The following is a 27,779-nucleotide window of genomic DNA, read 5'->3' on the forward strand; positions in this document are numbered from 1 at the left end:
GGTGTGACCAGCACGTTGCCCACTGTGACCACTCCATGTTTGGTTGATGACTTCCACATGCCGAACCTCAGCTCGCCGCGTCTTCTGAGAAAACCCAGGAGGTGCTTGTGCTGGGTCTTCCTGGCCACTCAGGGGAATTCATCCCTGAGTTACCTTGTTTTGCATCGTATCCATTAGAACTTCTTTTGAATTCATGAGAATTTCCCTTTCAAAATGCAAACGCCTGTATGGAATTATCAGTCCCTCATAACTATCATTGACCCTCATAAGATTGTTTTAAATCTCGAGGAGGTCAGGCCTTTGGATGAAACAGGATCTTGTGGGGGCCGCACCGGGGAGGCGGCATTTGCGAGACGCTGCTGAGAAACCATTGGTGAGTTCTTCGGCCCGGGCGGAAGAGAGAGGCTTCCTGGAAATAGGACAGGTGAAGAGTGAAGACAAAGGGCCCTTCCTTCAGAACTTGGACGTGAGCTGGCCCTGCCCTAGGGCTGGGTGTGAGGAACTGGCTGTGGAAGGGCTCGCCCCGCGGGCCTGGGCATCCACAGCGAGAGCAGCTACACACAAACAAAGGCCACATCCCCCTTCAGGGAGAGGCTTTCCCCCAGCAGCCTAAACGAGCCCTTTCTAGCAAGAATAGCTGTGGTCTGTAGAAGTGTTTAAAATCCACTTCCAACTGTAAAAGTACTGAAATATCCGGCGCACAATAAGGGACCGTTCTGCCCTGTGATATGACATGATAGCTTGAAAAGCAGTGGAAGTGGAATGAGGCATTGTACAGATACCGTGCTAAGGAGCACAGTTCTGTTTGCCAGCCCTTTTTGTCCTGCTAGCAAATTCTATCCGTTGATCAACTTGGTAGAACATCAGTAACGTTACTCCGTGACAGGATTTTTTAAGGCATTGTAATTTGGCACTTCTCAATTTTCTTTGATTTTGCACAGAGGAAATGGAAGACTGTGATAAACATTTTCCACAAATGGCTTCGAAAATGGAAGCACAGCTGGTGGCAACAGTCTTCTGCTGTCTAGTTGGACGCCAGGTTCCGGGTTTCCTCTGAGAAACAGCCAGTCCCATTTCCAGCACGCAGTCGTCATTTTCCAGTAGGGAGTATTATTTTGAGTGAGTTTCTCCCTTCAGCATCTTCTAGAAACTCCTTTACTATAGACCAGGTGTCCGCAAGCTTTTTCTGTAAAGGGCCAGGTAGTAAATACATATCTTAGGCTTTGTGAGCCATGCAGCCAACTACTCAATTCTGCTGACGTAGCATGATTACCGCCATAGACACTATGCACAGGAACGGGTGGCTGAACGCCAGTGAGGCTATTTACGAAACATGTTGTCGTGGGGTTTGGCCCTGGGGCCATGGTTTGCCAACCTGCTACGGACTCACTTCCTCATGAGCCTCCACCTGAGCAGTGCCAACTACTCTGCCCCAACAGACTGTATTTTTCTCTGAGAATCACAAGAGAAGAGACCATCTCTGCTTCCCTGCACCATGTTCCACCCCGTCCCGACACGCTGCTCTGGCAGCCCAAGACTTCTTCCAGGCCTCTGGGTTCTTGAGTACTTAGCATCCATATCAGCTAATTTCAATAAGAGTACCAGTCACACTTCTGGAACACAGGCCACCAACAGCACTCACAGTGTTAGATATTGATGTATTTTATTGCAGGAGCAGACACACAACTTGGTAAGCTTATTAATGACGTGCCTTCTTATGGCTACATTTCATCTTCTATTTAAAACTGGATTGTGCAGCTCCTTATTTGTTTTTAATTTCTGTAAGTCTCATTTTTTTTCTTTCCAAACGAGGAAAAGGCAGGTACATTTTTTAAACCACAGCGTTCCCTTCTTGATTTAACACTCAATCTTTTGAGATCATTAAGTCCCTAAATTGTCTATTAACCTAATTGTTCTTTACACAGTGGCTTTGTTCCTAGAAATTAACCAGAACACTCAATCAGTTTTTAGGACTATTGTACTATTAAATATATCACACATTCCACAGGATACGTAAATCATACATGAACTGTTTAAAGAATGATAAAGTAAATATGCATGTAACTACTTCCTAAATATAGAAGATTTGAATTACGTCTTCCCTACTGACAAATACACTATGGTTACTGTATATTCTTATTTTTACCCGATTTTAACCTAAAAATATTGCTTTATTTGCCCATATCCATAGGTTTTCCCTTACGAAGCATTCTCTTTGCCCTCCATTCCTTCTTGCCCCACAGACCGCCATGTTGGTTCACTTTTCTTCTACCAGAAGTACATCCTGCAGAAACTCCTTTTGTTCAGATCTGCTGGTGACAAATCCTCACTTTTTCTTTGTGTTAAAATGTCTTCATTTTATCCTCGTTCTTTTTTTTTTTTTTTTTTTTTTTTGGATTAAGACTTTATTTTTCTTAGAGCAGTTTAAGGTACAGAGAGTTCCCGTCCACTACGCCACTCATACATGGGGTCCCCCATTATCAATACTCCCCACCAGATGGTACATTTGTTACAATTGGTGAAGCCACATCAATGCATCATAGACACCCGAAGTCCACAGTCTACATTAGGAGCTCGCCCCTAGTGTTCTCAAGTCACAGGTTTGGACAAATGTGTAATGACGTGTATCCATCATTATAGTATCATATAGAGTACATTCAGTGCCTGAAATTCCTCTGTGCTCAGTCTGTTCCTCCCTCTCCCACCCCCTTGCCCCCTGGAAACCACTGATCTTTTTCTTGTCTCCATGATTTTGCCTTTTCTAGAACGTCATAGTGTTGGAGTGTAGCCTTTTCAGCTGGGCTTCTTTCACTTAGCATTGTGAATTTAAAGTTCTTCCTTGTCTTTTTATGTCTTGCTAGGCCATTCTTTTTAGCACTGGATAATATTCCATTGTCTGGGTGGTTGGTTTATCAGCTCACCTACGAAAGGGACATTTTGGTTGCTTTTAAGGTCTGGCAGTTATGGGTAAAGGTGTGATAAACATCTGTGTATAGGTTTTTGTGTGGACCTTACCAAGGACAGGGTCCCTGGGTCCTATAGTTTAGTTGTTTAGTATGTGTAGTGTTGTAAGAAATCACTAGGAATGAATTTTTCCCGGGCACATTGAAGTTACTGTTCTGCTGGCTTCTGGCTTCTACTCTCGGCCTCGCTGTGACTCTTTAGAATGTCTCCTGTAACTGACAAGAGGGAGGATTCCCTGTTAGACTTCACAGTGTGGGATAGCCCCTGGGCTTGCTTTGTGCCCCCAAGCTCCAAAAAGCAGGCGAAGCCAGAGGCCCCAGAATACCAGGTACCGGAAGACCCACCATCCTACCTACTTCTCAGGGCCTTCTCTTCTCTTAGATTTGGCCTGACAATTCTTTACTCTCTTGCCAGTGTTTTATTACTTTTAAAATATTTTATCTAGCATTCTACATTGTCTTCAGGGTGAAGAGCCTGCCGTATTACGAGAAACGGCAAACAAATCAATTTGCATGAATTTGAACAAACCGGCTCAAATAAATAAAAGTTTATGAAACAATTTTTTAAATTTCTATTCATGTTTCTTTTTGGGAATGATCCCAGAATGATGTGACCATGTATGTAATCAAATATTTAGGGTTTTTAGAGCATACATCCAGAATTTCATAGGTGTCTTTTATTGCCCATCTGAATAGATAAATAAATACACCTTATGTAAGGCAAGTGCAACTTTTGTAATGAAAACCTTATTGCCATTTTTTTCCTCAAGGACTTAATAACTGAATTATAGTTATAGTATAATTCAGTCGAGCTGGGTGGCCTTTTTGAAATCTTAAAAAATATCGTTAAATATTTCTACCCTAAAAAAAAAAAAAGAGTGCTGCAAGATATGAAACAGGCAAAAGCCGGACAAAGGGCAGCCGTTGCCAGTATGAGTAATAAAAAGGAAACTGTGTGCGTACAACGGAGGATTGTCCTGCCAGCCCGGAGACTCTGGCCACTTCCCCGCGCAGGACCACCTGCACGGACAGCCCACGAGGTCCCCGCTGCTGGCCACACTGCCAGGGGGCCCGGCAGGACGTGAGCTGGTCTGGCAAGGGGGCGATGGAATTTGTGCACTAGTCCAGCATAAGTGGCAGTAGCTTTTAGGTTCCAGATTGGACACTTAGCTATATCTGCAACAATAACCTTTCCCTAAGGTGATAACTCCTGGCTGGTGGTCCAGAATCTTCCCCCCTACTCCAGTCCCCCAGGCTCCCATTGTGTCAGTGCACGCTCAACTTGCATTTTAAAAGGAGTGCAAACATACAGGCGATTCAAGTGGGTCTTCTGACTCTTACAAAATGACTGTTTCGTTGCTATTAGGGTATTTTTTAACTTTGCAACAAAATCGGGTGATTTCAGTAACAATGCATTGCAACTACTTACCATGCATTCACTAGCCATGGAAATTTCATAATGGGCTAGTTGGTGTTTAGATGCAGTTTTGTACATTGCCAAATGTTCTTTTGTCTCTTTCCTTGACATCAGATTAATTGTAACGTGGTCATTCAGCTAGTTGGAAGAGCCAGATCCTGAACCCAAATCTCCTAACTTCTTCATTCTAACTTATCTACAGCATGAACTGTGTGTTTGAGCCTGAATCATATGAACATTTAAAATAAACAAAAAACTCTTCTGTTCTTATTATCTGATTTAAAGATTCTTTCTTACATTGGATCATGGACAAACAATTAGAATTTGTCGAACTTCTGAGAGAGAGAAAACCCTGCCTTTTTAGCGAAGGACCTACTTGGTGGAAATTAAGGAAAGTAGAAATGTATTCTTTGTGTAAGAAAATGATCCTGCTTACTCATTTTATGGGATAAAACAAACCCAAGAAGCAGCTCATTGCAATAAGGCAGAAATGTCATTGTAATGCTGCAAAGTCCTGTTGCAACGTGCGGTGGAATTACAAGAGGCGCCGTGAATTCTGTTGTCTCACATTCAGGTGGTAGGAATTGGGGTGTGTGGCGGGTCCATCCTTTTCAGTGATGTGGGGCCAGTAACACAGGACTTGAGGGTTCAGTCTGGGCTGGCACCCAGGATCTTTCTCTTTGGGAAACAAGTGACGGTTCACGGCTCTGATCTTCCAGTCACCACCATGCAGTAGAGGTGACGGAGAAGTCAGGACCCACCGCCCCCTACTCGGGGAGCAGCACCTCTCAGGCTAACTGTGGGGTCCCATCAGGGTCATGGTAAGAAACAGCCCTTGGTCTGAAGTGGCTTCTGAGGCAGTATGGTCTGTCTTGTCTGTCTTTGCTTTTGTTTTTTGATATTAGGAGCTTCTTTTTTCTTTTTTTAACCAAGAACAACAAAAAATGGATTATATTACAAATCAAGCTACCCTACCACAAAGGTATCAATAACTGCCTTTTAAGAGGTGGTATAACTTCACCAGAAGCTGAGGAGCCTCAGATGGCCCTCACCGCCTTTCCGTGCTCCTCGCCTTGGCCGCACACGGTGTGTGATGCCAAGTGTCTGCTCCTGATTCAAGATGGACAGCAAAGCCTCTTACTGTTGCGTGCGCACTTCTGCTGCGTCTGCTGTTGTTGTAGCTATCACGTCAGTGTGTCTCCGATGTCACTCATTGTGTCTGTCACTTCATCTCTCTGTTAGGCTTAGACTGCCGTAGGATTCCAAAAACTTCCATAACTTGCGGCAGTTATCTCCGCGTCCTTAATTTCCGAAGGCGAAAGTGTAAAGTCCCGTCTCCTGCATTTTTAGTTATGAAAAATTTCAAACATCCACAAAAATGGAGAGAATAATATAATGAACCTTCAGAACTCTGTCATCCAGTGTTCGCTAATTATCAAGATTTTGCAATATGTATTTTATCTCTTAGCTCCCCTGCTCCATCTTCCTTTGTTCAATTATCTTATTCCTTTTTGCAGTTCTCAGCACTTCTGCATCCATTACTTGCTGTCTTTCATGACTTTCGAACATTTTCAGTCATTGTGGCTTCCTGTGTGGCTTCTGTCCTGGTCTCCCCCCTTCTCATCTGAGATTCCAGTTTACATATATAAGACCCATGTCCCTCTTTACTTTCCAGTTCATTGTCTCTTCATGTCTTGCAATTAATAATTCTTCTGACCTGCCTTCGAGTTCACCAGTTCTTTCCTTGGCGGTGCCAAACCTGATGTGAACCTGGTCAGGTCTTCATTTCAGTTCCCTATTTTTCAGTTCTAGAATTTTCATCGGTGATTTTTAATGTAATTCTTAATTTGCTAATAAAATTCTTTTCTGTTATGTAAGTCTCAAACATACTTATTACAGTCACTTTGAAGTCTCTGTATGAGAACCTTAATACCTTAGTACCTGTAGGTCTGTTTCCTTGTATTTTTCTCTTGCTTTTCAGACAGTCCTTGTCTTTTTGTGTCTCTGCTTATAATGTAACTGAATGAAGGACATTGGGTAGAAAAATTGAAGAGATAATTTGAGATTCAGGATGATGTTATCTTTGTTTAGGGAGAATTTACCTTTTGCTTTTGGTAGTCAAGATAGAAACAGATCCCCTTAATCTAGTCAGGATTGGATTGAACTGGTTGTTCCTTGTGAGGGCTGGTCTGTTTCTGGCTTCCCACTGTTTTAGACTGTAGCCCTTCGGGGGTCCAGAATAAAAGCCAGAGATGCTTATTATGGCTCCTTCTCATCCTTGTTGGGCCCTGAACCTCAGTTTCTGTCTCTGCATCTATGGCACTGCCCAAACCTCTGCTTGGCTGCTTAGCAGCCGATCTGCCTTTCCTTCAGAGTCAGCAGAGGAAAAGCAGCAGCAAACGTAACAATCACCTTCTTGAGCTTCTGTGCTTTCTGTGACCTTGACTTCCCAAGTACCCCCTGCCTCAGTGGGTCTTTGAAACCTCGAAGCATTAAAAAAAAATTTTTTTTTTTTTGTCTAACTTTTCTTGTTTGGTCTGAAACAAGCTCATTCACCATTACTGGAAGGAGAAATTCTGCTGAATAAGTTTAAATCAAATCTCAAGCATTACATTATTTTATCCATGCATACTTTAGCTTGTATCTCAGAAAAGTTGTGGGCATTTTCATATGTAGTCACCATGCAATTTCATGTTCATATTTCCTAGATTATCTCAGAAATATCTGTTATATTTGTTTGTTTGAACGAAGATGAACAAGGTCTGCACATTTAGTTATCTCTTAAGTCTCTTTTTAAACTAGAGAGTTCTCTTCCACTGCCATCTTTCCTTTTCACACCATTGACCTTTGAAGATCCTGTGTCAAGAGCCTGCTGAATTTCCCATGTCTCAGATTTAGCTGGTTGTTTTTATTTGTTTCTCTATCATTTGTTTTTCCTATGAAATGAAATTTAAATTTATGGGCTTAAATTCCATTTGTCCCTCACACTTATCAGCTAACATTCATACACTAGAGCTATTTGGTTACTCTGATGCACAGTTTACAAAGGCAAGTTAAGTTCTCCTTTTAAATTTAGAAATGTTTTTATGTTCATTCCCAAAAACATAGTCCTGAACAATATACATGGTTTTCCTCCCCAATAAAGGCCAAAGCCGCGCTCTGTGATGGAGCATGTGGCTGGTAATTGCATCGTGTAGGACAGCCTCAGCCAGGCCGACCCCATGGGTCCTGCCATCAGGGACATATATTCTTCTCTGCAGCCTTTTAATTCGAGACTTTCCAGCACCCCAACTCTCCTCCTCCTCGTAAAACACGGCAGCGAGATCTCGCTGCATATGTGTCTGAGCATGTGCGCTGCTTTTTTCTGCTTGTTTAATGAACACATTCCTTCCCATGCACTCGTTCGCAGAAACACCGAAGGCCAGCTCCCCACTCGACCCAGCATCCTGGGGGGTGCGGTTGCTAGCTCTGGGTCTGGGAGAAGACAGTGCACTGCGCCCAGTGACTTCGGTACTGCCTCGTTCACTTGTGGTTTCCCGGCAGCGTTCTCGTTCTGAGTCGTTTCTGAGTCTCAACGTCAGCTCTGACCCTGCCCCACCTCGGGCGTCTCCAGGTCCGACTGAATCAGCTGACAACTTTTTTTGCATCAGATCCTTGTTTTCTATTCCCATTACCACCATCCTGCCTTAGGGACTCTTTTCCAATTTCCTCTGTTTCCTATTCTGATGAAACACGCTCAGTGCCCTGCAGTGGTGCCAGGCTGCCTGCGAGCGGAAGTTCAAACGCCCTAGCTTCGCATTCCTGTCTCCGTGCAGCCAGCCCTCACCCCCATCCCCTCTCTGCTCCCCTCCTCTGAGCACCAGCCCAGCGCGCTCGGTGTGCAGCCTCCCGCCCCTTCCCGTGCCCTGCACGCCTGCCCAGGGAGCCCTTACCTCTTCCGGGCCGAGCGGCCTCTGCCCCTCCGCAGCCACGCCCTCCCTGCTGCCGGGACCCTGCGGTCAGCACCGGGTCTGACTGCACTCTGGGCCACGCCTCTGCATCGTGTCTGCAACTAGACTGTCTGCTAGTGAGGGGCGGGGACTCACCCGGACTGCCCAGAGGCCCTTCTGGCACTGGGCGAGGGCCTGTCATCCCATAGGTACACCCGCCCCTCACCTTCTCATCCCGCCCCGCCCCGCCGTGAGTCCTCTTCGCCCTCCCGCACGGCAGCACCTCCCCTGGATGAGGCCATCGCTGGCCTTGATGTTGGACAGGCGTGTGACAGAAGACAACTCGCAGGCCCTCTTGTCTCTTCGTCACTGTCACGCACCGTCAAGTGGATGAGAGCTCTGCCCTCGGTAGGGAACTGGTCCCAGCAGGAGAGAGGTCTCCAGTTGTCCTTGGCTGCTCTTCGGCCAGCGAGGGCGCCTCTCATCCCACTGTCAGCCGGGAGGCCTGCAGACACAGCGCAGACTCGCCATCCGCGCCCCGCCGGCGCTCCAGCCTGCTCTGCACAAGCTCACGAGGGAGGCCTCCGTGGGCCCTCCCTCCTCGTCCTCCCTGAGTGACCCTCCCTTCGTTTTCTAATGCCTTGAAGCAACCTGTCACGGCACATTTATGCACCGCTTCCTCTGCCATCGCAGAACCTTCTGCTGACGGACAGGACAGACCTCCACTTAGAGGGATGATTATTAGTATAAAATTACTTTTTGGCCTTTAAATTTAATTATGCCACATCTATAGCAATAAAATCAAATCTCAAACCCAGGTGTGCTTTTCAAAGAACTGTCCAGGACAATTACCCTCTGACAATGGTGTCCTGAGCTTGAGCCTTTTGTCTGGGGATCTCCAGATCTTTTCCGCGCAAGTAGGTAATGATGTTCTTGCTAGGAGGGGCGAGGTGGGCTGACTGATCCCTTGGCAGCCTCTGCGGGGAGAATCCAGGACCCAGGTGTGGCCTTTGTTTCTCCCCCTCGCCTCCCTTTCCAGCTCTTTGAAAGAAGAATGGCCAACCTTCTACTGATTTCAATACCTCCTTCTCAAGTACTGCTTCCCACTTTTTAAAGAGCATGAACAAAACGTTTCTATATCACATTTCATGGGGGAAGAGCTGAGGCCCTGGGAGAGGAAACGGTTTGCAGATACGGGCAGCATCGCCAGAGAACTCCGTTTCTCCTGGTCAGCCCGCCTCGCCTCTGTTCCACAGTGGAATGGCAGCGCAGGGCCAAGTTTCTATGTGAAGAGTGCGTGGTCCCTGGCGGGCCCTCCCTAAGTTGTGACTCCAAGACGTCGTTGCTGGGATCCACGGGCAGGCCCTCGCGTCACCTGTGGAGCGTGCGCCTGCTCGTGCTGACAGTTGGAGGCACGTCCCTCTCCCCACTCAGCCAGGCCTTCCCCAACCCTCGGGAGCCAGCTGAAGGCCTGTTCCCTCCTGCGGAAAGCCTCCGCTGGTCCACGCGGCCGTCGCTCACCCCCCTCCCTTCGTGACACCTCTGCCATTCCCTCGGTTCAGTTCTATGCACTGGAATAGAGCATTGCCATGCGCCAAGCGAGGCCTCTGTTGGGCACTAAGTCAATGTTCTGTTTTGTAATACTTTTAAACCATTGTATGAATATTTGTCTTGCGTCTAATGGGATTATTAGGCCTGGAGGCAAACACACACACACTGTCGTGTGTCCCCAGCTCCAGGAACAACCCTGGGTATCGAGCAGGGGCACAGCAGTCCCTAAGAGGAGTGGATGCGGGGGTGGGGGGCGGGCACGGGAGGCCGCAGGGCACTTCTGGTGAATCTGATGCAATCGGTCCATGTCGAATCAAATTGCAGCGATAGTGGGTCTGAACCATAGCCCTGCGTTTTCAGTCTTCGGTCAGCCGCAGTGCCCTCCTCGATTCCGTCGCATGTGAAAGAGGTCACAGACGTCTTGCGTCCCTCCCACATGCAGGCTATCGTGGCAAACACGGGCGGCGCGCCTGAACCAAGAGCTGTGTAATCCAGGGAGGCGATAAATGCCCATGGGCCTGGCAGAAGGTGGACAAGAAGGGGCTCCACACCTGCCACCCAAGGGCTTTCAGCTAGAAGGAGGGCGGGCTGGTGTCGGAAGGGGCCCCGTGAAAGCGTCCATGCATTTACTTCCCATTCACGGGTAGCTACGGGGAGCCCCCTCTGCTCACGGCCACCCTGGGCGCTGGAGCTTCAGGGAGAACTTGGAGGATCAGACCGGCCCTGGTGGCGCCCCACCTCCCCAGTGTAAAGGCGGGTCACACCGGTTTCTCTCCTCGCGTGTGCGTTAGAGAGGCTTTCCGGTACAGGCGCTTTTTCCCGAGTGCCGGGGCGTTCGGGGAGCGGGGACTGGGGCCGAGCCTGCTCCCCTCAGGATGGCTCCCGCCCTCTCCGGAGCTCGTTGTCCGCAGGCACAGCCAGGGTGGCCCTGACGCCCGCAGTCTTCTGGCGCGAGGCTGACCGCAAGGGACCGAGCCACTGACGCTGTCTGCCATTTGGTTTCTTCCAGGATCTTCTTCCCTGGAAGCCACCCCGTCAGAGGCGTGCAGGTAATGAAAGTTGGCAAATTGCAGCTGCACCAAGGCATGTTTCCCCAGGCGATGAAGAACCTGAGGCTGGTGAGTTGTTCTTCATGTCTTGCGTTGCTCTGCCGCAGACCCCTTCCCGGCTGCGGCCGGGCCTCTTCCTCGTGATTTGTAGCAACTCCACGCGTGTGCGTCTGCATGCACGCGCACCCACGTACCCGTAAACGCTTAGCCACCAGCTCTGAAAACTGCTGAGTTGTGATGTTTGCAGATATCTATGGTCTAAACATGCCACCATGGTTGACTTATAAACTATTGATGTAAAACCAGCCAGCTCACAAAAGTCATGACAATCTACAATCGCCAGCTCTCGCTGATGCAGACTGGCCTCAGAGCTTGCGGTGAATAGGTCGCCCTTCTCCACGACACCCCCGCCTCCCACCCACTGTCCACAGGACACAGTCTGTACTCCCGGCCTGGCAGGCCAGCCCCTGGACCATCTGCACGTCTGCCGCCCACCTTTGCAACCTCCCCCCTCTTCCCACACAGCCCATGTGCCCTGGGCCGCTCCTCCCGACCCAGGACACCCTGAGCTACTTGCACTTGGGCCTTTGCCCAGCTGTTTCCCCTGCCAAAAATGACTCCGCCCCAGCGCAAGGCTGGTTTTCTCCCTGTTCTCCTACAGCTCTTTTCACACTGCCAGCAGAGTGCTTATCTCATAGGAGTAGGGGCAGGTGGCCTGCCCACCGTCCCCAAGACACCGTGAGGTCCTTGTGGTTATCGCTGTAACCAGATCCGTGCCATGTGAGGTACCAGCACTTAGGAAGTGTTCGTTGTTGGAGGGGCGAGGGAGGCCACACAATGGCAGCGATGAGTGAGAAGAAGTTAAATGGGGCAGTTGGGTCGCTGTTGGAATACATTGCCAAAGTGTGGCATTTACTTGCCCTCCTAGTGAGTCTCCTCTGCCCGGGCCCAGGGCTCTCTGCCGCCCTGGCCTTCGGCGTGGGCAAAGCTCCCTCTCCCCAAAACCATGGCTTCCCAACGGGGAGCTCCCCTGCCCATCGGGTCCAGGCTCTGGCTTCATGCGAAGGCCTGATGTGAGGGAGCACCTGACACTCTAGTGGGGTCTTCGGGGCCGCAGTGCCCTTGTCTGCACAGGAGCGGCAGGGAGAGGTCCGGGCCCTGCGTTGGAATCGCCCAGGGAGTGTCTGGGGACTGCGCGGTCCCACAGCACGGGCAGCTGCCCCTGTTTAGCTGAGAAGAATGGCGAATGCCTGAAGGGCTCTTTAAGAATGAGGTTCCCTGATGCCAGTTGGTGTTGACTGCCAGCCGCGTTGCCTTTTCCTGATCGCTAATGGAGTCAGCCATGATCAACAGGAAGAACGCGGATTCCCGAAGGCACACAGCTTCTCCGTTCTTGTCACCTTGTCTGACATCTTTACCTACACAGAGGGAAGGACACCTGGCTATCTCTTGCAGTCTCAGGGGAAATTTCCTTTTCTGGTCTAGCACGTACTGATTGGTCAACTCAGACAGAAAATCTGTATCAAGGGTCTATTTTGTGAAACTTCTGACAGAAAAATAACATGGAGGACATCTCCCAAGTATGTGATGTACCCAACCCAGGGTTACCTGCAGGCAGGTGTTTTGTAGGTGATCATATTGATCCTTCATGTTTCTGTGGGACTGGAAAGTACTTAGCGCTCATGCATCCATGACCTGATCTGGTCTGGTCCCCAGGATGAGGACAGCCACCGAGGTCAGTGGGCCAGGCGTTTCCATTCCCGTCTGAAAATCAAAGTTGCTGAGGCTTGGAGACATTCAGGAGCTCATCTAAAGTCAAATGGAGGCAGAGCCAGGTCCAGTTGTTTCCATTTAATTCAACACGCATTGGTTAAATGCTTCTGAATAAGACCCAGTATTGTCCTTACAGTTTAGAAGGGGAGACAGACATGTGAACAAGTCATTAAATCCAGGCTGGGATCCAAGCTCTGTTCTCTCCCCCTGGACAGGCCCAGTTAAACAGGACCCTCTGGTAAGACTCAGTGTGAAGGGACTCTTCTGTCCCTTCAGGCTTCCTGAGCGCCTGATGCCAACTCAGAGAAGTCAGAAGAGATTGGAGCTGCTTCTGTTCCCCATGCGGGACATGAGTGCAGCCATTGTATTTACCGCTCTTGAAAGAAACAGCCAGTACCCTCAGCGGCAAAGACAAACCTCAGGAGCCCAGACAGACATCTGGACACTCAGGATGGGAGAGCGTGGGGTGGGCGGTGGTGCTGGCCATCGCCAGCCTTCACGTGACACCCTTCCTTGTACCCAGTTCCATTCTGTCTTCCTTGTGTCCTTCTGGTGAGGTTGCCTCACATCCTCAGAAGTATCCCTCGGTCATCTTTGTAGCATGTTCTCTGGGTGCCAAGTGAAAGATCTTGGAGCATCAGAAAGTCTGCCCTGAGGACTGGCGTTAAGGCCTGGCCTTCCCCAGACTTCTGTTTGACTCTGCAAAAGCCACTGGGTCTCTTGCTTGGTTCTGAATGCAAATGTGCATCCTCGGTAGCACTGGGTAGTGAAGAGAACACTTGGGTTTACTAGTTTTGTGATTTGAGACGTCTTTTAACCCCCTTGGATATAGTTTTGTCATTTTAAAAGTGGGAAGAATGCCTGCTCCACAGAGTTGTTTTGAGAAGCACATGAGGTCATGAGAGTGTGTGTCGCCAAGTCCTGACCACTCTGGGAGGCTGAAGGGTCATCACTTCTCAGGCACCCTCATTGTGATTGCTCCCAGCTACCCGGTCCCTTTAGCGCTGTTCGTGGTTGGGGACCATATGCCAGTTCCCCTTTTAAACAATTAGGTTATGTAGCCACTGCAAGGTGAGTGGAAATTCTTCAAGGGGCCCTGACTTGTGTACCTTTTGCATCTCCTGGTGCCCAGATGCAGCACGTTCTTTCAAATCTATCCTTGAATGAACGGATTTTAATGAATAGAGGACTTTGAAAGCTCCACCTTGGCCCCGATTTTTTCAGGCGTATGTAGTTAATGGGCCAGATCTTCTAGGACCTTTGGTGACCATTTGCTAGCAGAGGTGTAGCCTGAACGCATCCTTCTCTTCCCAAGCTTATGTGACCTGTAAGTCTAGGCACAGTTCAGTTTTGTTCTGCAGGAAGCCTGCCTCCCTGAGTTTTGTGGGCTCTCTGGTTACCTGGAGAGGAGAAAGGGAAGGCATATTCTTCACCTTTTGAAACTAATGTTCTCTTTAGACTGGAAGTCCTAGATATTCTTTCTTGTCTTCAAAACTCTGGAAGTAATGGGATGAAATAGCTTGAATAAGGGTTTCAAAGGCTGAGTTCGAAACAGGAATCAGAAACGCTTCCGAATCAAACATTTGTCCAGATTCAGTTAGGCCCCAGCCTCCCCTGGAAAGGGGCCCACTCAGCCCAGCTCTGAGTTGGTTTGGGCTCCAGCCCCGCTGGGCTCAGCTGAAACCCTCCTGGCTGCTCCCGCAGGACTGCCCAGGGGTCCCTGCACATGCCTTCCTGCCACTTCCTCCTGCCTCTGATCCACTTTCCTTTCTTTCCATTTCTCCTTGGAGGATTTTGTTAGCCACTGATTTGACTTCTTGGCCCTCAAGAGCGAGTGTCCTCCTCAGGGCTGTCTTGTTGGTGATCCTCCTGCTTCCTGTGAGCTCTGCCGCTGCGGACTCCCTCGCTCCGGGCCGGGCAGTGGCTTTGCTGGTTGAGCTCTATTAGCTGAAGTCGGGTTGGAAAAAGTCAGACTTCTTCCCCAGTTTCTCCCAGTGCACTGTAATGGCTGTTCCATTTGCATTGCCTTTTGTTGAAGCATTTTACATTTTGAGGATCTTTTGCATCTTTCCTGGACGTGGACAGGGGGCACAGGCCATGGTTCTGGACATCACACCTCTTCTTCCGGCACAGGTAGTAGCTCACCTGGCACACTCAGGGCGGTCTCAGAGCATGACCCAGCCCGTATCTCAGAGCAGGACTCCGGCCTGCACCCCAATTTCCAGCCCCTCAAATGGCTGGTTCAGAGCACGCAGTTTTGATGTTCCCATTCTTAATCTGCTGCAGTGGTTCTTAACCTCTGTGGTCATGATGTTGTTTAGGAATCTGATGAAAACCACTGACTCACCAGAGAGAAATGTATATTCGGTAGGGGAGGGGGCTTCAGGGACTCTGTGGACTCTGAAGTGTCCACAGCCTGTAGGTTACAAAGCGCTGCTGTCAATGTGCAGCATCACACCTTAGGGGTCCGGTGAGACGGACAGAGCGGGCATGAGAGGGCGGGCAGAAGTGAGGTGCCATATGTCACTCACGCCTTCAGAGAGTCACTTGGAAGTCCCTGGCTCTGACACTTAGGAATGTTCCCTACTGACTTCCAAATTAGAGAACATTCGTTTCAAGAGTATGTTTCTGAACTAAAAAAAGAGAGAGATAGAGTAGATAAGTAAGAGAAGCATCAGTAAAATGAAAGTGATTAAGTCACATTAAAAGAAACAAGCAGCAATTTACTTACCAGTAACTGTGACCCCAGCAGTACTAGGAACCACATGGAGAGCCCGGACAGACGCCTTCACCTGGCCTAGACGAGGTGCCGCCCTCCACCCTCCTGCCGGAGCAGTGTCAGAGGGAGCCGGCTAAAACTGAAGGTCTGAGTAAAATTCAGAGTCTCAGTGGAGCACTCAGAACATTCAGGAAAATCACTCATCGTATCATGAACCAGGAAAAGCTCAATTATAAAGGAAAAAAAAACCAATATTTGCCAACTCCAAGTAACAGAGACATTAGATTTATCTGATAAAGATTCTAAAGCAACCATCATAAAAATGCTTTGATGAGCAAGTATAAACACCCTCAAAACAAGTGAAAAAATTAAAAGCCTCAGCAAAGAAATAGAAGGTATAAAGAAGAAACAAATAGGTATTTAACAATTGATCAATACAATTACCAAAATAAACAGACTGGAGCTTAAAAACAGAATAGAGAGGACAGAGGAATACTTAATGAACTTGAAGATAGAACAATGGAAGCTACCTAATCAGAAAACCAGAGAGAAAATGACTTAAAAGAAGGACAGAGTTGAACAGAGCCTTAGACCAATAACAGAAGACATAACATTGGAATCCCAGAAGAAGAGAAACAAGATGGGGCAGAAAAAGAATTTGGGGGAAACTATGGCAGAGGCGTCCGAATTAGACAGGAAGGAGTAAAATGACCTCTGTTCCCAGATGACATGATCTTCTATGTGGAAACAACTAAAGATGACACCACACACACATACACACACAGAACTGTTAAAACTAATAAACAAATCCAGCAAAGGATATAAAACCAACATGAGAAAGTCCATTGCATTTCTATATACTGACAGTGAACAACTGAAAAAGGAAATTAAGGAAACTTCCAATTTGCAATAGTGTATAACAGAATAAAATATGTAAAATTGACTTAACCAAGGAGATTAAAGAATTATAGACTGAAAAATGAAAACTGTTAAACATTGATAAAAAATTAAAGAGGACATAAATAAAGAGAGTAACACCCATGTTGTTGTTTAGGAGACTTAACGGTGTCAAGGTGTCATTGTTACCCAGAGGAATCTACAGCTTGTGTACAATCTCTATGAAAATCCCAATGATTTTTTCAAAATAGAAAAATCCATACAAAATTATACAAAACCTTGAGACCCCAATAGCCCAGACAAATCTGAAAAAAGAAGAAAAAAGTTGGAAGGCTCAAACTTCCTGATTTCAAATTTTACTACAAAGCTGCAGTAATCAGAGCAGTGTGGCGGTGGCATAAAGCCGGCCGTACGGAACGGAGACATAGAGGAGGGAGCCCAGAAACAAGCCTCACGTGTGTGGTCCCGTGGTTTTTGACAAGGCACTAGTCACAATAAACTAAAGGTGGAAACACCTCGAATGTCCATGTATGAATGAGTGGATAAACAAAACAAGCAAAGTGTGTGCGTGTGTGTGTATTAAGCTGAATATTTATTAGCCTTACTAATTATTTATAAATATTTTTATTTATTATTTGGCCTTAATATAAAAAGGAAGAAATCCTGATACATGCTACAACATGGGTGAATATATGCCAAGGAAGTAAGCCAGACATGAAAGGATAAATTTTGAATGGTTCCACTTACATGATGTACCTAGTCAAGAACATAGAGACAGAAAGTAGCATGCTGGCTACCAGGGCTGAAAGGAGAGTTATGGTTTAGTGAGTACACAGTTTCAGTTTGGAATGATGCAAAAATTTTGGATATGGATGGTGTGTATTTTACTACAATACAACATTTTTATAAAAGGAATGATGGTAGAAAACTCTCAAACTCTCACAAAAGACAAACTGCAGATTCAAGAAGCTGAATGAACTCCAAACAAGAAAAATCCAAAGAATGCACACTGAAACACATCATAGTCAAATTGATGAATGCTAAAGACAGAGAAAATGTCTTAAAAGCAGCAAGAGAAACATGATTTCTTGCCATTAGGGGAAAAATGATTTAAATTACAGTGGTTTCCTATCAGAAACCAGGGAGACCAGACAAAAGTGACATGTTTTAAAGGCTGAAAGAAGAGAACAGTTAACCCCAAAACCTATATTCAGCAAAAACATCCTTCAGGAACAAAGGGAAAGTCAAATCATTGTCTGACGAAAGAAAACTAAGAGAACTTGTAACCAGTAGACCTGTTGTAAAAGGATGGCTAAAAGAATTCTCTAAACAGAAACAAAATGGTTAAAGAAGGAATCTTGGAATATTAGGAAGGAAGAAAGAATGTGGTATACAAAAATATGGGTGAGTAAAATAGACTTTTCTTCTCTTGAGTTTTCTAGATTATGTTTGGCAGATGAAGCTAAAATTATAACACTCTCTGAAGTGGTTTTAAATATACATAATGGAGCCCTGCCGGGTGGCTCAGTTGATTGGGTGTCGTTCCGCAAAGAGAGGGGGGTCACATGTTCAATTTCTGGTCAGGGCACATGCCTGGGTTGCAGGTTCGGTCCCCGGTTGGGTGCGAATAGGAGACCACTGATCCATGTTTCTCTCTCACCCTGATGTTTTTCTTTCTCTCTCACGCTCTCTTCCTCTCTCTAAAATCAGTGACTATATCCCCAGAGAGGGCTAAAAATGTAATCAAAAGAAAGCTGGAGTGGCTGTATTAATACCAGATAAAGTAGACTTCAGAACAAAGAAAATTTTACTAGAGACAGAGAGGAACATTATATAATGGGGAAAAAAAAAAAAAGGTCAATCTACCAGGAAGTCATAGCAATCTTAAATGTGTATCCTCCAAACAGCTGCCAAATGTAGCGGGGGTGGGGGGGGGGAACCTAAAGAACTGAAAGGAGAATTAGACAGTAGACTGGTAGATACAATGATAGCTGGGACATCAACACCCATGTGTCAACAGCTGACAGAACAACTAGAACAGAAAAGCAGCAGGAATGTAGAAGGATTTAATAATACCATCAACCAACAGGACCTAACTGACATTTATAAAACCCTCCATCCAACAAGAGCAGCATATGCATTTTTTTTTAAGTACCCACAGAACATAGACCAAGATAGGTCATACTCTGGGTCATAAAACAAACCTCAATAAATATAAAAGGATTCAAGGCATAGAAAGTAAATTTTAAGACCAAGTCAAATTAAATTAGACTTCAGGAACGCAGTATTTTGGAAACAAAACCAAGCAGACCCCTCCCAGCTCTGTGTCTGGGACTTGGTTGGCCCCTAGAATTTTTCAAGTCCCTTCAGTTGAGGAAACTGAGTCTTGAGGAGGAGACATGACCTCTTCAGGGCCCTTCAGCGTTCAGTAAATACGCATGGAATCCATTGACGAGTTAAGCATAGCAACATGACTGGCAGCTGCTTTGCTGGGACAGCCACGCCTACTGGAAGGCACCTGCCAGAGCTCCCCAGGCCTATAGCCCCTTCTGAGGTCCCCCTCCCCACTCTGGACACCCCAGCACCTTCATCTCCCTCTGCCCACACAGTCCTGCTGTGGCTCTGTCCGCTGGCTGTCCCAGGGCTGTTCGTAGTAAGGGCGGGTCTCGGACAGTATTTAGCCATGTTACCTTCCTGGAGGACAGATCCCTCCTGCAGGCCCTGCACGGTTACTCAAGGTGCAGAACAGAGTGGAGTCTTCAGGGGCGCTGCTGCCATGCCCTTGTGGTCCCTCAAAGGCCTTGGAATGTTCTGCTGCCCACGGTAATGGGTTGGGTGTCGCCCCGGAGCCACTCACTGTGTTAGGGGTCTGGCTGCTTGCACGTCCTCGTCCGGGCGGCCCCCCACCCTCCCCCGCAGCTCCACTGCTCAGCTTTCACCCTGAAGTGGGCAGGAGGAGGGACTTGCTTGTGTTCTTCCCTCTTCTGCTCCAATTCCAGAGGGTCTTGTTGTGCGTGCGCTCATTTCTTTTCCCTCGGATTTTATGTCCATTATTTAAATCAGGCTTGAGGAAGTCATTTACTGGATCCCCTCAGGCTCTTGGTAGAGAGCACATGAGATCCTCGATAAGCTTAATATATTTATATTAAAAATTAATAAGAAAGCTACATTGTTTGCAACTTTAAATCATAATTTGATTTAATTCATTTTATTTAATATACAACCATAATTCTAAAATTACTTTAAAAAAAAAAAAAAAAGGCGTGTAATGAGATTGGAATCAGTCTGGGACCCTGTCGTTATTCCGGAGTGAACCGTGCCTGTCATGGGGCAGGCACTCTGTGCTGCCATTTCTCATGTGACATTTAGAGTCGGCGCACAGTGCCACGCCCCCTTGGAGGCTCCTGATGGGTCCTCTGTGGACGATTATGTGCAGCCTCTTTTTAAATGCTACCATTAAAAAAATAAAATTTAATGGAAAGAGATAAGCTTTTCCCAGCACAAGCCAGCTCCGATTTTGTACTTCCTTAATCTGTTTTATATACTGCTGCAGGAAATTAAACCACAATGATCTGCTCTGACATGTGCATGTGCGGCCACTGGGAGTGGCTGAGAGAAGGGAGACAGATTTACTGTAAACCTTTCTCTTGGGGGGGCGGGGGGGGTGGAATAAGCCCTCCTCGTTTTCCTTTAATGGCGAGCCAGCCTGGGCCTACGACCACATAAAGCTCTGTTCTTACATCACTGAGAACTGGTGTCCCACCGATGGCCAGGCCAGGTGGCATCCAGGCCAAGGACAGATGTCCTTCATCAGTAGGCCCGAGTTTCAGCTTACTCTATACTCAATGTGACGTATCATTGGCAGACACAGGAGACAGTCACTAACATATTGTGCACGTTACTAAATCCTCCTTCTTGCTTTCTTCTCGTCTTTCTCTCCTTTCTCCCACCCTGCCCATCACTCAGAGAAAACGACAGTATTTGTTAATCCTCTCTGCGTTTAGTTTAACGGAGCAGACAAATGACGGGGATATATTTCAGTCCTCCGCTCCAGCCCCACTCATTCCCTCCCTGCTTCTGGTCTTCGTATCTCAAGTCCTACGCGCACACATCCAGGGTTGTCTCCTGCCCCATCTTTGCTTCCGGAACCATATTCCCCACCAACTAAGAGCAGACAGAATACCTGCAGCAGCAGGTATTTACTAGGAAAGCCCAGTGGCCCCTCAGTGTGTCTCCGAAGTCGCATCTAGGACACCCTGCAACCCCTCCCCTCGGCCCCCCAGACCGTTTGCGGGTGGAGGCTGCACAGTGCGGTGACGGGATGAACACTGGGTGGAGTCCTGAGGGCCGGCTGCTCCCCCTGGGTCGGCCTCGCAGGGCAACAGGAGGACACTGGACCAGAAGGTCGTCACGGCCCCTCCGTGAGGCAGTGGGCTCGGAGGTGTGGAAGGGAAGCCTAGCGTCTCCTTCCGGGCTGTTCCAGCCCACAGTTCCAAATGGCTGCAGGGCTGAGCTACTCCTGCCGACGCCCAGGCTCTCATCCTGAGAGAGAGAAACGTGACTGGGAGGAAGACAGGAGCCTATAACATTTGAAGCGTGCAGATCAGCCTCACCTTGTCCAAGTGACATGAAGGTGACTGTTGCTTAGCCTCTGAGTCAAACCACTGAGAAGCACAGAGCATCCTCCAGGTGAGGAACCTGCGGAAGCAGAACCGGGGGGTGGAAAACAGCTACCTGGAGTTCTGAGGAACAAGGCGGGCCTTCCCTGCGTGGGCACCCGTGGGGGCGGTGGGGGGAGCCCTGCAGGGAGGGCCTGGCCTTTCTCTGGACCACCTGTGAGTGGGGCAGGGGGGGCGGTTATGGCTCCTTCTGCAAATAGCATTTCAGGCAGCACCTGGGGCGTGTTCATCTTCCTTTGCCAGACCACAGGTCCCTCTGGCCTCTTGTTGAGTGGAAGGGAGGAGAACATCTAAGACAACTTTCAAGTAGAGAATTTCCCACGAAGGAATTTGATCTCTCTTTTTTATCCTCACCCGAGGACGAACTTAATGATTGTAGAGAGAGGGGACGGGAAGGGGAGAGGGAGAGAAACTCCAATGTGAGAGGGAAACATCGATCGGTTGATTCTCGCATGCACCCCTGACTGGGGACCCAACCCATAACCTAGGCATGTGCCCTGGTTGGGGATTGAACCCATGGCCTTTCAGTTTGTGGATGATGCTCCAACCAGTTGAGCCACACTGGCCAGAGCTCTCTGATAGCTCTTTACAGTCCTGTGCTCATGCAGGTCTCCGCCTCAGACCTCAGATGTCCAGGTCGATGGGGGACCCTGGGCAAGTGCCCCAAGGGAGGGAGTGGGGAAAGAGTAACACAGAAGACATTTGCTCCCCAGCTGGCATCAGACATTTGTCTTTAGCCCAGAGGGACTGCACAGAGCTTGGCTGCCTGCAAAATGGGGCCTCTCCCAACTCTTCCGCTCCATTTCTGGCCACCGCCCCCCCGGCCCCCCCCTCCCCGCCCCGAATTCGCGCACAGATCCTGTACACCCGCAGGGCAGGCGCACTCAGCGGGCTCATTTCCCTGCTGCCCGGAGTCTCAGTCCCAGCCACCGCAGGATTTCCCAGGGGGGATTTTGGGGGGGGCTCGGGGGCAGGGCTGATGGGCCTGATCGTCATGATAGGATTGCAGGCTGATTCCATCGACAGAGAGAGCTCTTTTCCCGGCTGGGGGGCCAGGGCCTGAGGTGGCGGCCCTTCCTCTTTTTTCTCTCTTCTCTTCTCGCTTGTTCGCGCGTTCTCTCTCTCTCTCTCTCCCCCCTTCCCAGAGCTAAATCTAGATCCCCTCAGCCTGCCTGTTTTCCTTTATTCCAACCTAAATGGAACATTTTTAAAGAGGCCAAGGGGCTGCTAGTTTCTCCTCCGTCGCGCGGAGGGGGTCTGGCCACGTGACGGCCAGGGGACCCCCCCCCCCAAGCTTGAGAGCCTCTGTGGCCGTGAGAGGCGCACGCCCGGAATTCTGCCTCTCGGAAGGCATCTTCAGCGGATGCGGAGCCCGGGCAACAGCCGTGCGCTGGAAGGCCTACAGCAGTCGTTGGAAGACATCTTCCAGCAAAAGTTGGAAGACATGTAGATTTCCAGGAGTAGCTGAGTGATGGTCTGTAAACAAGATGCCATTAAGGGCGCACAGCCAATAAGATGATAATTAGGCTGGCTGTAAGTTAACATTGAATGATAAATGGTTGCTGCTGTTTGTCGGGAGCCTGCTCTGTCAGCTGTCTCAGCCCTGTGGGCAGGCTCGGGATCAGGAGTCAGGTCTGGGCACTGGTGTCTCTTGGGAAACTCCCCGGTTGGTACTGCCACGCAGCCAGGTACTTCTTGGGGGCCTAACAGCCACCAGGGTGAGGCCTTCGCGTGTCTCCTGAGGGCATGTTCATGCAGAATACAATGGATCTGGTGTCCCTCCCTTCCCCTTGGCCCTCCTATTCGGTTGGCGCAGGATAATACTGTTTGTCTCTAGTTTACTTATTGCAGAAACAGTTTTGAGGGTATCCTGGTTCTTTGGTGCTTCCTAACAGACCATCCCAGCGCTGAGCAGAGTGCAGCCAGCACCATTTGCACTCACTGGTTATCTGGGCCCGGGATTTGAGGGTTGCAGCGGGCAGGCTGGAATCTGGCCCTCTCCTGACCGCCAGCTGGGGTCATCTGCAGGCTCCTTTGTGCACACTCCTGGTGCCTGGGCGAGGCTGACTTGTCAGATGGGCTCCGCTAGGACAGCCAACCAGACACCGACACGCGGCCTGCCCGTGTGGCGTGGGCGTCCTCCCAGCATGGCCGCTCGTGGCTCCAGGCGGGAAGGCTGCATGGCCCTTTCGACCTTGCCTTGGCATTCATTGGCGTCACTTCCATTGCACTCTGTTACTGAAGTGGTTACAAGCCCACCCAGATTTCAGAAGGATTTTGCAGGTAGAATTGACAGGAGATTGAGTGATGGACCGAACACAGAGAGTCAAGGACGGGATTGTTAAAATACCCATGCTACGCATCATATGATATAAAAAGAATACAAGAAGTTATGTGCGCGTCGTTAGCGCAGTGCACATAGATGAGAATTCAATGAAGCATGCAAAAATGAAAATTTATTTTTGGCGGTAGGAGCACGGCATTTATCTTTAATATTACTTCTTAACCTCTGTAGCTGCTCACCAAACCTGGGCACTGACACATCTCCGAAGGTCGCTGTTGGCCAGCAGGCCCCAGCGTGACTCGGTTAGCGAGTCTGCTTTCCAAACGCCACGGTACGGCAGTCACCCTGCTCACACTGCATGTTCTGGCTTGGAGAGCCTCAGAGCCGCTCACACCGTGGGCCTGGGGGACGAGATGAAGGGCGGGCAGGGGTGCGCCCGCTTCGGGACCTAATCTGTCCTTTTTCTTTTCCCTGTAGGCATTTGATATTATGAGGGTGACACACGGCAGGGAGCACAAACTGATTGAAGACTTGATTCTGCTCTTAGAAGAATGCGATGCCAACATCAGAGCCTCCTAAGGCGCCCGTCGGTGGAAGGACGGCTCGTGCCCTGACTGAATGCCTTGCTGCGGCCACGCACCCTGTACCTTGTATGCTGTGTGACCCTCCCCGTTGGAAATGCTACTCTGTGTTTATGTAGGTACATAAGGCCGACATACAGTTTGCAAACCCCAAGAACCATTTATTGTAGAGAAGCACGATTATAATAAATATAAAAAGTTTGGTCGACAATGCCATCTGGTAATCGTTTTCTTTGCTCACGCATTGGTAATTGCAGCATTTAAAATCTCAACATTAAAGATGGGAAATCATATTGCAAACTTGACAGAATAAGTATTCACATTCTCCTTCAATATATGTAGGAATAATTATGTAAAAAAAAAGTGTTTTCACATTTGTTTCCCTCTAGGCTTTGTCCATTTGGTCAAGAAGCAGGATTTTCAGATGTTGTCTTCACTGTTTGTGTTAAATGATGTCTGTGTTCATTATTCATTTCCAAATACATCTCCAACCCAGGAAGTTTGATCCTGAATCCTAGCAAGGAGTTGTTTTAGTTGTTATTAGAAAAGGTCATAGGAAGTCTTAATGGAAAAGAAAAAATGTTATTTTCAAATGTCTCATGGCCCTTTTGTAACTCTCTTATTCTCAGCATTTCATAAGCCCTTGTGGATGTCATGCTGCTTTTGTTCTTGAATTTTTTCCCTCTAACTCCCTAGGTCTGGTTTGGCCGCGTGCTGTGCTTAGCCCGGAGCCCTGCTCTCCTGCGGGAAGCAGATTCTAGCAGTCCAGCTCAAGTCAGGCTTGCTTTCTTTCCTTTTCCCTCTCTGCTGTTCCTTAATGCTATGGTCTGCTTTTCCACCTTTTTGCTGTAGACAAATCCAGAAAACCTTTTCTTCTCCACCAGAAAAAAAAAAAAAGGTAAATTCTTTTCTGGCTCAGTGATCGCGTGACCTCCCGCTCAGAGGAGGCTCTGGTAGTGACTGAAGGCCTTGGATTCCTGCAGTGGAAAGATTCTTCGAGAGCCTCCCGCCATCCACGCCTTACTGTACATGTAAGGAAAGGCGATACGGGGGCTGATGGCAGAATCCCGAGCGGCTATCCTGGGTCCCCCCAACCCTCACAGGGGGCATGGCAAGTCCTCCAGCCCCGTGGCTTCACTGGCAGCCTACGCTGTCAGAATGACACATGGACGTCTGGTCAGCCAGAAGGAGCCAGCCTCGTCCTGCAGCCGAGAAAGCTGACAACTGGAAACTACAGTCTCCTTGCTGAGCACTGGGTGGTGACCTGGATCACTGAGACACGCTCGGTCTCCCGCATGCAGATGAGTCCCGCAGCCTCTTCCTGACCTTGCTGCTTCTGCTCCAGCCGCCGGCTGTCAAGTAACAAGCCCGTCTTTAAGGCACACAGTATCCCTGATAACCACAGCACCGCAGCAAGGTAGGTAGTTAGAAGCCCGTTATAGAAGTAAGAAAATAAGCCTGGAGCCAGCTCTGCGATCCTCCTGATTTACTAAGTGACCTTGACAATGTGGCTTACTCTCAGCCTTTTTTGAGAGACCAGTTCTACCCAAATGTACAAATATATTTTGAGTGGTTACTGTGTTTTTAGGAAAAAGGGAAGCAAAGACTGAGTAAGACCAGCCCCTCGTCCTTAAAATGCATACCGTCTGGTGTAGTATTTGTATCAGAAGCTTTTAATGCATCACAAACTGCGCCAACATAACAGGAGTGGATTTTATGCGTGATTCGGCACATCGGCCGCTGGGGCGGGAGCGCTCTGCTGTGGCCCAGGCGCCACGGGGCCGTGCCTTCACAGAATCCCACCGCAGGAGCGTGGGCGTGCGGCAGAGACTGGGGCCACCCACGCCGTTCGCCATAGCAGCCCTTACGCTATTTCGGTGTCCTGGGGCATTGAGTGAATTTGATGAAATCCTTAGTCTGTTCCACGTTCCCATGTCCCTGGTTCCATTTTCCTCGTAAGTTTATTTTGTTCATTAGATTCCTCTTATAAGTGAAATCATATGGTATTTGTCTTTCACCGCCTGGCTTATTTCACTTAGCGTAAGAGTCTCCAGTTCTAATCACGCTGCTGCAAAAGGTAGGAGTTCCTTCTTTCTTTCTGCTGCGTAGCAGTCCATTGTGTAAATGTACCACAGTTTTTTGATCCACTCATTTACTGATGGGCACCTAGGCTGTTTTCAGCATTTAGCTATTGTAATAATGCTGCTGTGAACATTGGGGTGCATGGGTTCTTTTGAATTGGTGTTTCAGGATTTTTAGAGTATATTCCCAGCAGTGAGATCACTGGGTCAAAAGGCAGTTCCATTTTTAGTTTTTCTGAGGAAATTTCATACTGTTTTCCACAGTGGCTGCACCAGTCTGCATTCCCACCAACAGCGTACCAGGGTTCCCTTTTTTCCACATCCTCGCCAGCACTTGTTGTTTGTTGATTTGTTAATGATGGTCATTCTGATGGGTGTGAAGTGGTATCTCTTTAATTTGCATCTCGCTGATGGTTCAATGACCTTGAGCATTGTTTCATATGTCTGTGGACTGTCTGTATGTCCTTCTCGGAGAAGTGTCTACTTTTCAATTGGATTGTTTGTCTTCCTGCTGTTGAGTCCTATGAGTTCGTGGTTCCTCACTGAAAATTCATTAGGAAACACCATAACAGAAGGCGGGGGCCGTCTTACATGCCAAAGGAGCAGAGTTCACTGAGACAACCCTGCGTTTGCCAATTTTCTGAATGAAATTTATCAGTCAGTGATGATCCTGGATTAAGGGATTTGCCTTCCTGCCTCCTCGAGAAAGCATGATAGGCTTTTAATCCCTCTCAGCCGGCTTCCCGGTTTCTGAGGCAAGGGCCCTCCTGAGGAAGGGCCTTCGTGCATCAGCTGTTCATAGGAAGCGAACATGGAAGCAGTGGTAAACATTTACTGAGCGACGTTCTGGCGCAGTCATTTCGGAGGAGAGGGAAGGGAATGGAGGGCCTAATTTCAAATGCCTGTCACCAGCGGCCGACGATTTATTGCCGCCCCGGCCTCCGTGGCTGCCGTTTCATTAATCCAGAGCCATCGTAGCATGGGCTTTGTTCACATCAGTAACTCGACGCCATCAGTGGCCCATCTGGGATGAGGATGCATCTAAACTGAAAATGAACATGCCAGGCATCATTCATAGCCATACTACACGACTGCTAACGTGTGGGCCGGGAGGAAGGCTGCCGGGGAGCCTGCTCCCGCGGCGGAGAGGGCGGCCAGACCCCGTGGGGGCCGGCACCCAGCCACGCCCGGAGACCCCGCGGTCCAGCTTCACTGCAGGGAGACTGAAGGAGAAGCCCCTTAGGTCGGAGCCTGCTCCTGAGTCACGTCCTGAAAATCTCCCCTGCCCCATCAGGAAGTGGCATTACCCTCCCTCAGAGCAGGCCCTTGGGATTCCACAAGGAGGAGGTTCTAGAGTTGTCTGGGGGGCACCACAAAATCCTATGGTGCAGGATCATGGGTAGGAGCTCCGGGAAGACAATGGAGCCCTCCTTTTGCCTGAGGCCTGTAAGAGCTCAAGGTGGTTGGGGTGGAGCTGCAACACCACCCCAGGTGGAGATGACCCCTCGCCTTCATGAGATTGGGAGGCATTGGTGCTATTGGCTCGCAGCCGATCCCGTTCCAGACCAGGGCGCGGTCCTTCGTGGGGCACATGCCTGTCCCTCCACGCTGCTCTGCAGCCCAGAAACACAGCCACTGGCTCTCCCTGTCTCCTCGGTCAAAGGGGCGAGCTCCGGCTGTTCATCCTCTGAAGTGCTTTTAAAACGCCAGCCGTTCCATTCCTTATCCAACCCCAGGCCCGTGGCAGGCCCCCAGCTGCTGCGGAGACCCACCCCCCTTGCCCGCCCTTCATCAGAGCCGCCCGTCCTGTCCCCAGAATACCTAGGCCGTCATTTCCTCGTGCATCTCCCTGCTCA

General features: G+C 48.8%; 1 protein-coding gene across 2 annotated transcripts in view; it reads left to right on the forward strand.

Moving 5' to 3' along the window:
* The window catches only part of SMYD3 (SET and MYND domain containing 3), a 454,179-nt gene extending 430,142 nt beyond the window's left edge, over positions 1-24,037 (forward strand). For both annotated transcript variants that reach the window (XM_054576680.1, XM_054576681.1), the window contains exons 11-12: positions 10,870-10,978; positions 23,739-24,037. In XM_054576680.1, the coding sequence (XP_054432655.1) occupies positions 10,870-10,978; positions 23,739-23,840 (211 nt within the window). In that variant the 3' untranslated portion in view covers positions 23,841-24,037. The remainder of the gene's footprint in view (positions 1-10,869; positions 10,979-23,738) is intronic.
* Positions 24,038-27,779: the final 3,742 nt, after the last annotated feature.

This window comes from Pteronotus mesoamericanus, unplaced genomic scaffold (genome assembly GCF_021234165.1).
Source record: "Pteronotus mesoamericanus isolate MK-2021 breed Mesoamerican mustached bat unplaced genomic scaffold, CSHL_Meso_final contig_347, whole genome shotgun sequence".
Taxonomy (NCBI): domain Eukaryota; kingdom Metazoa; phylum Chordata; class Mammalia; order Chiroptera; family Mormoopidae; genus Pteronotus; species Pteronotus mesoamericanus.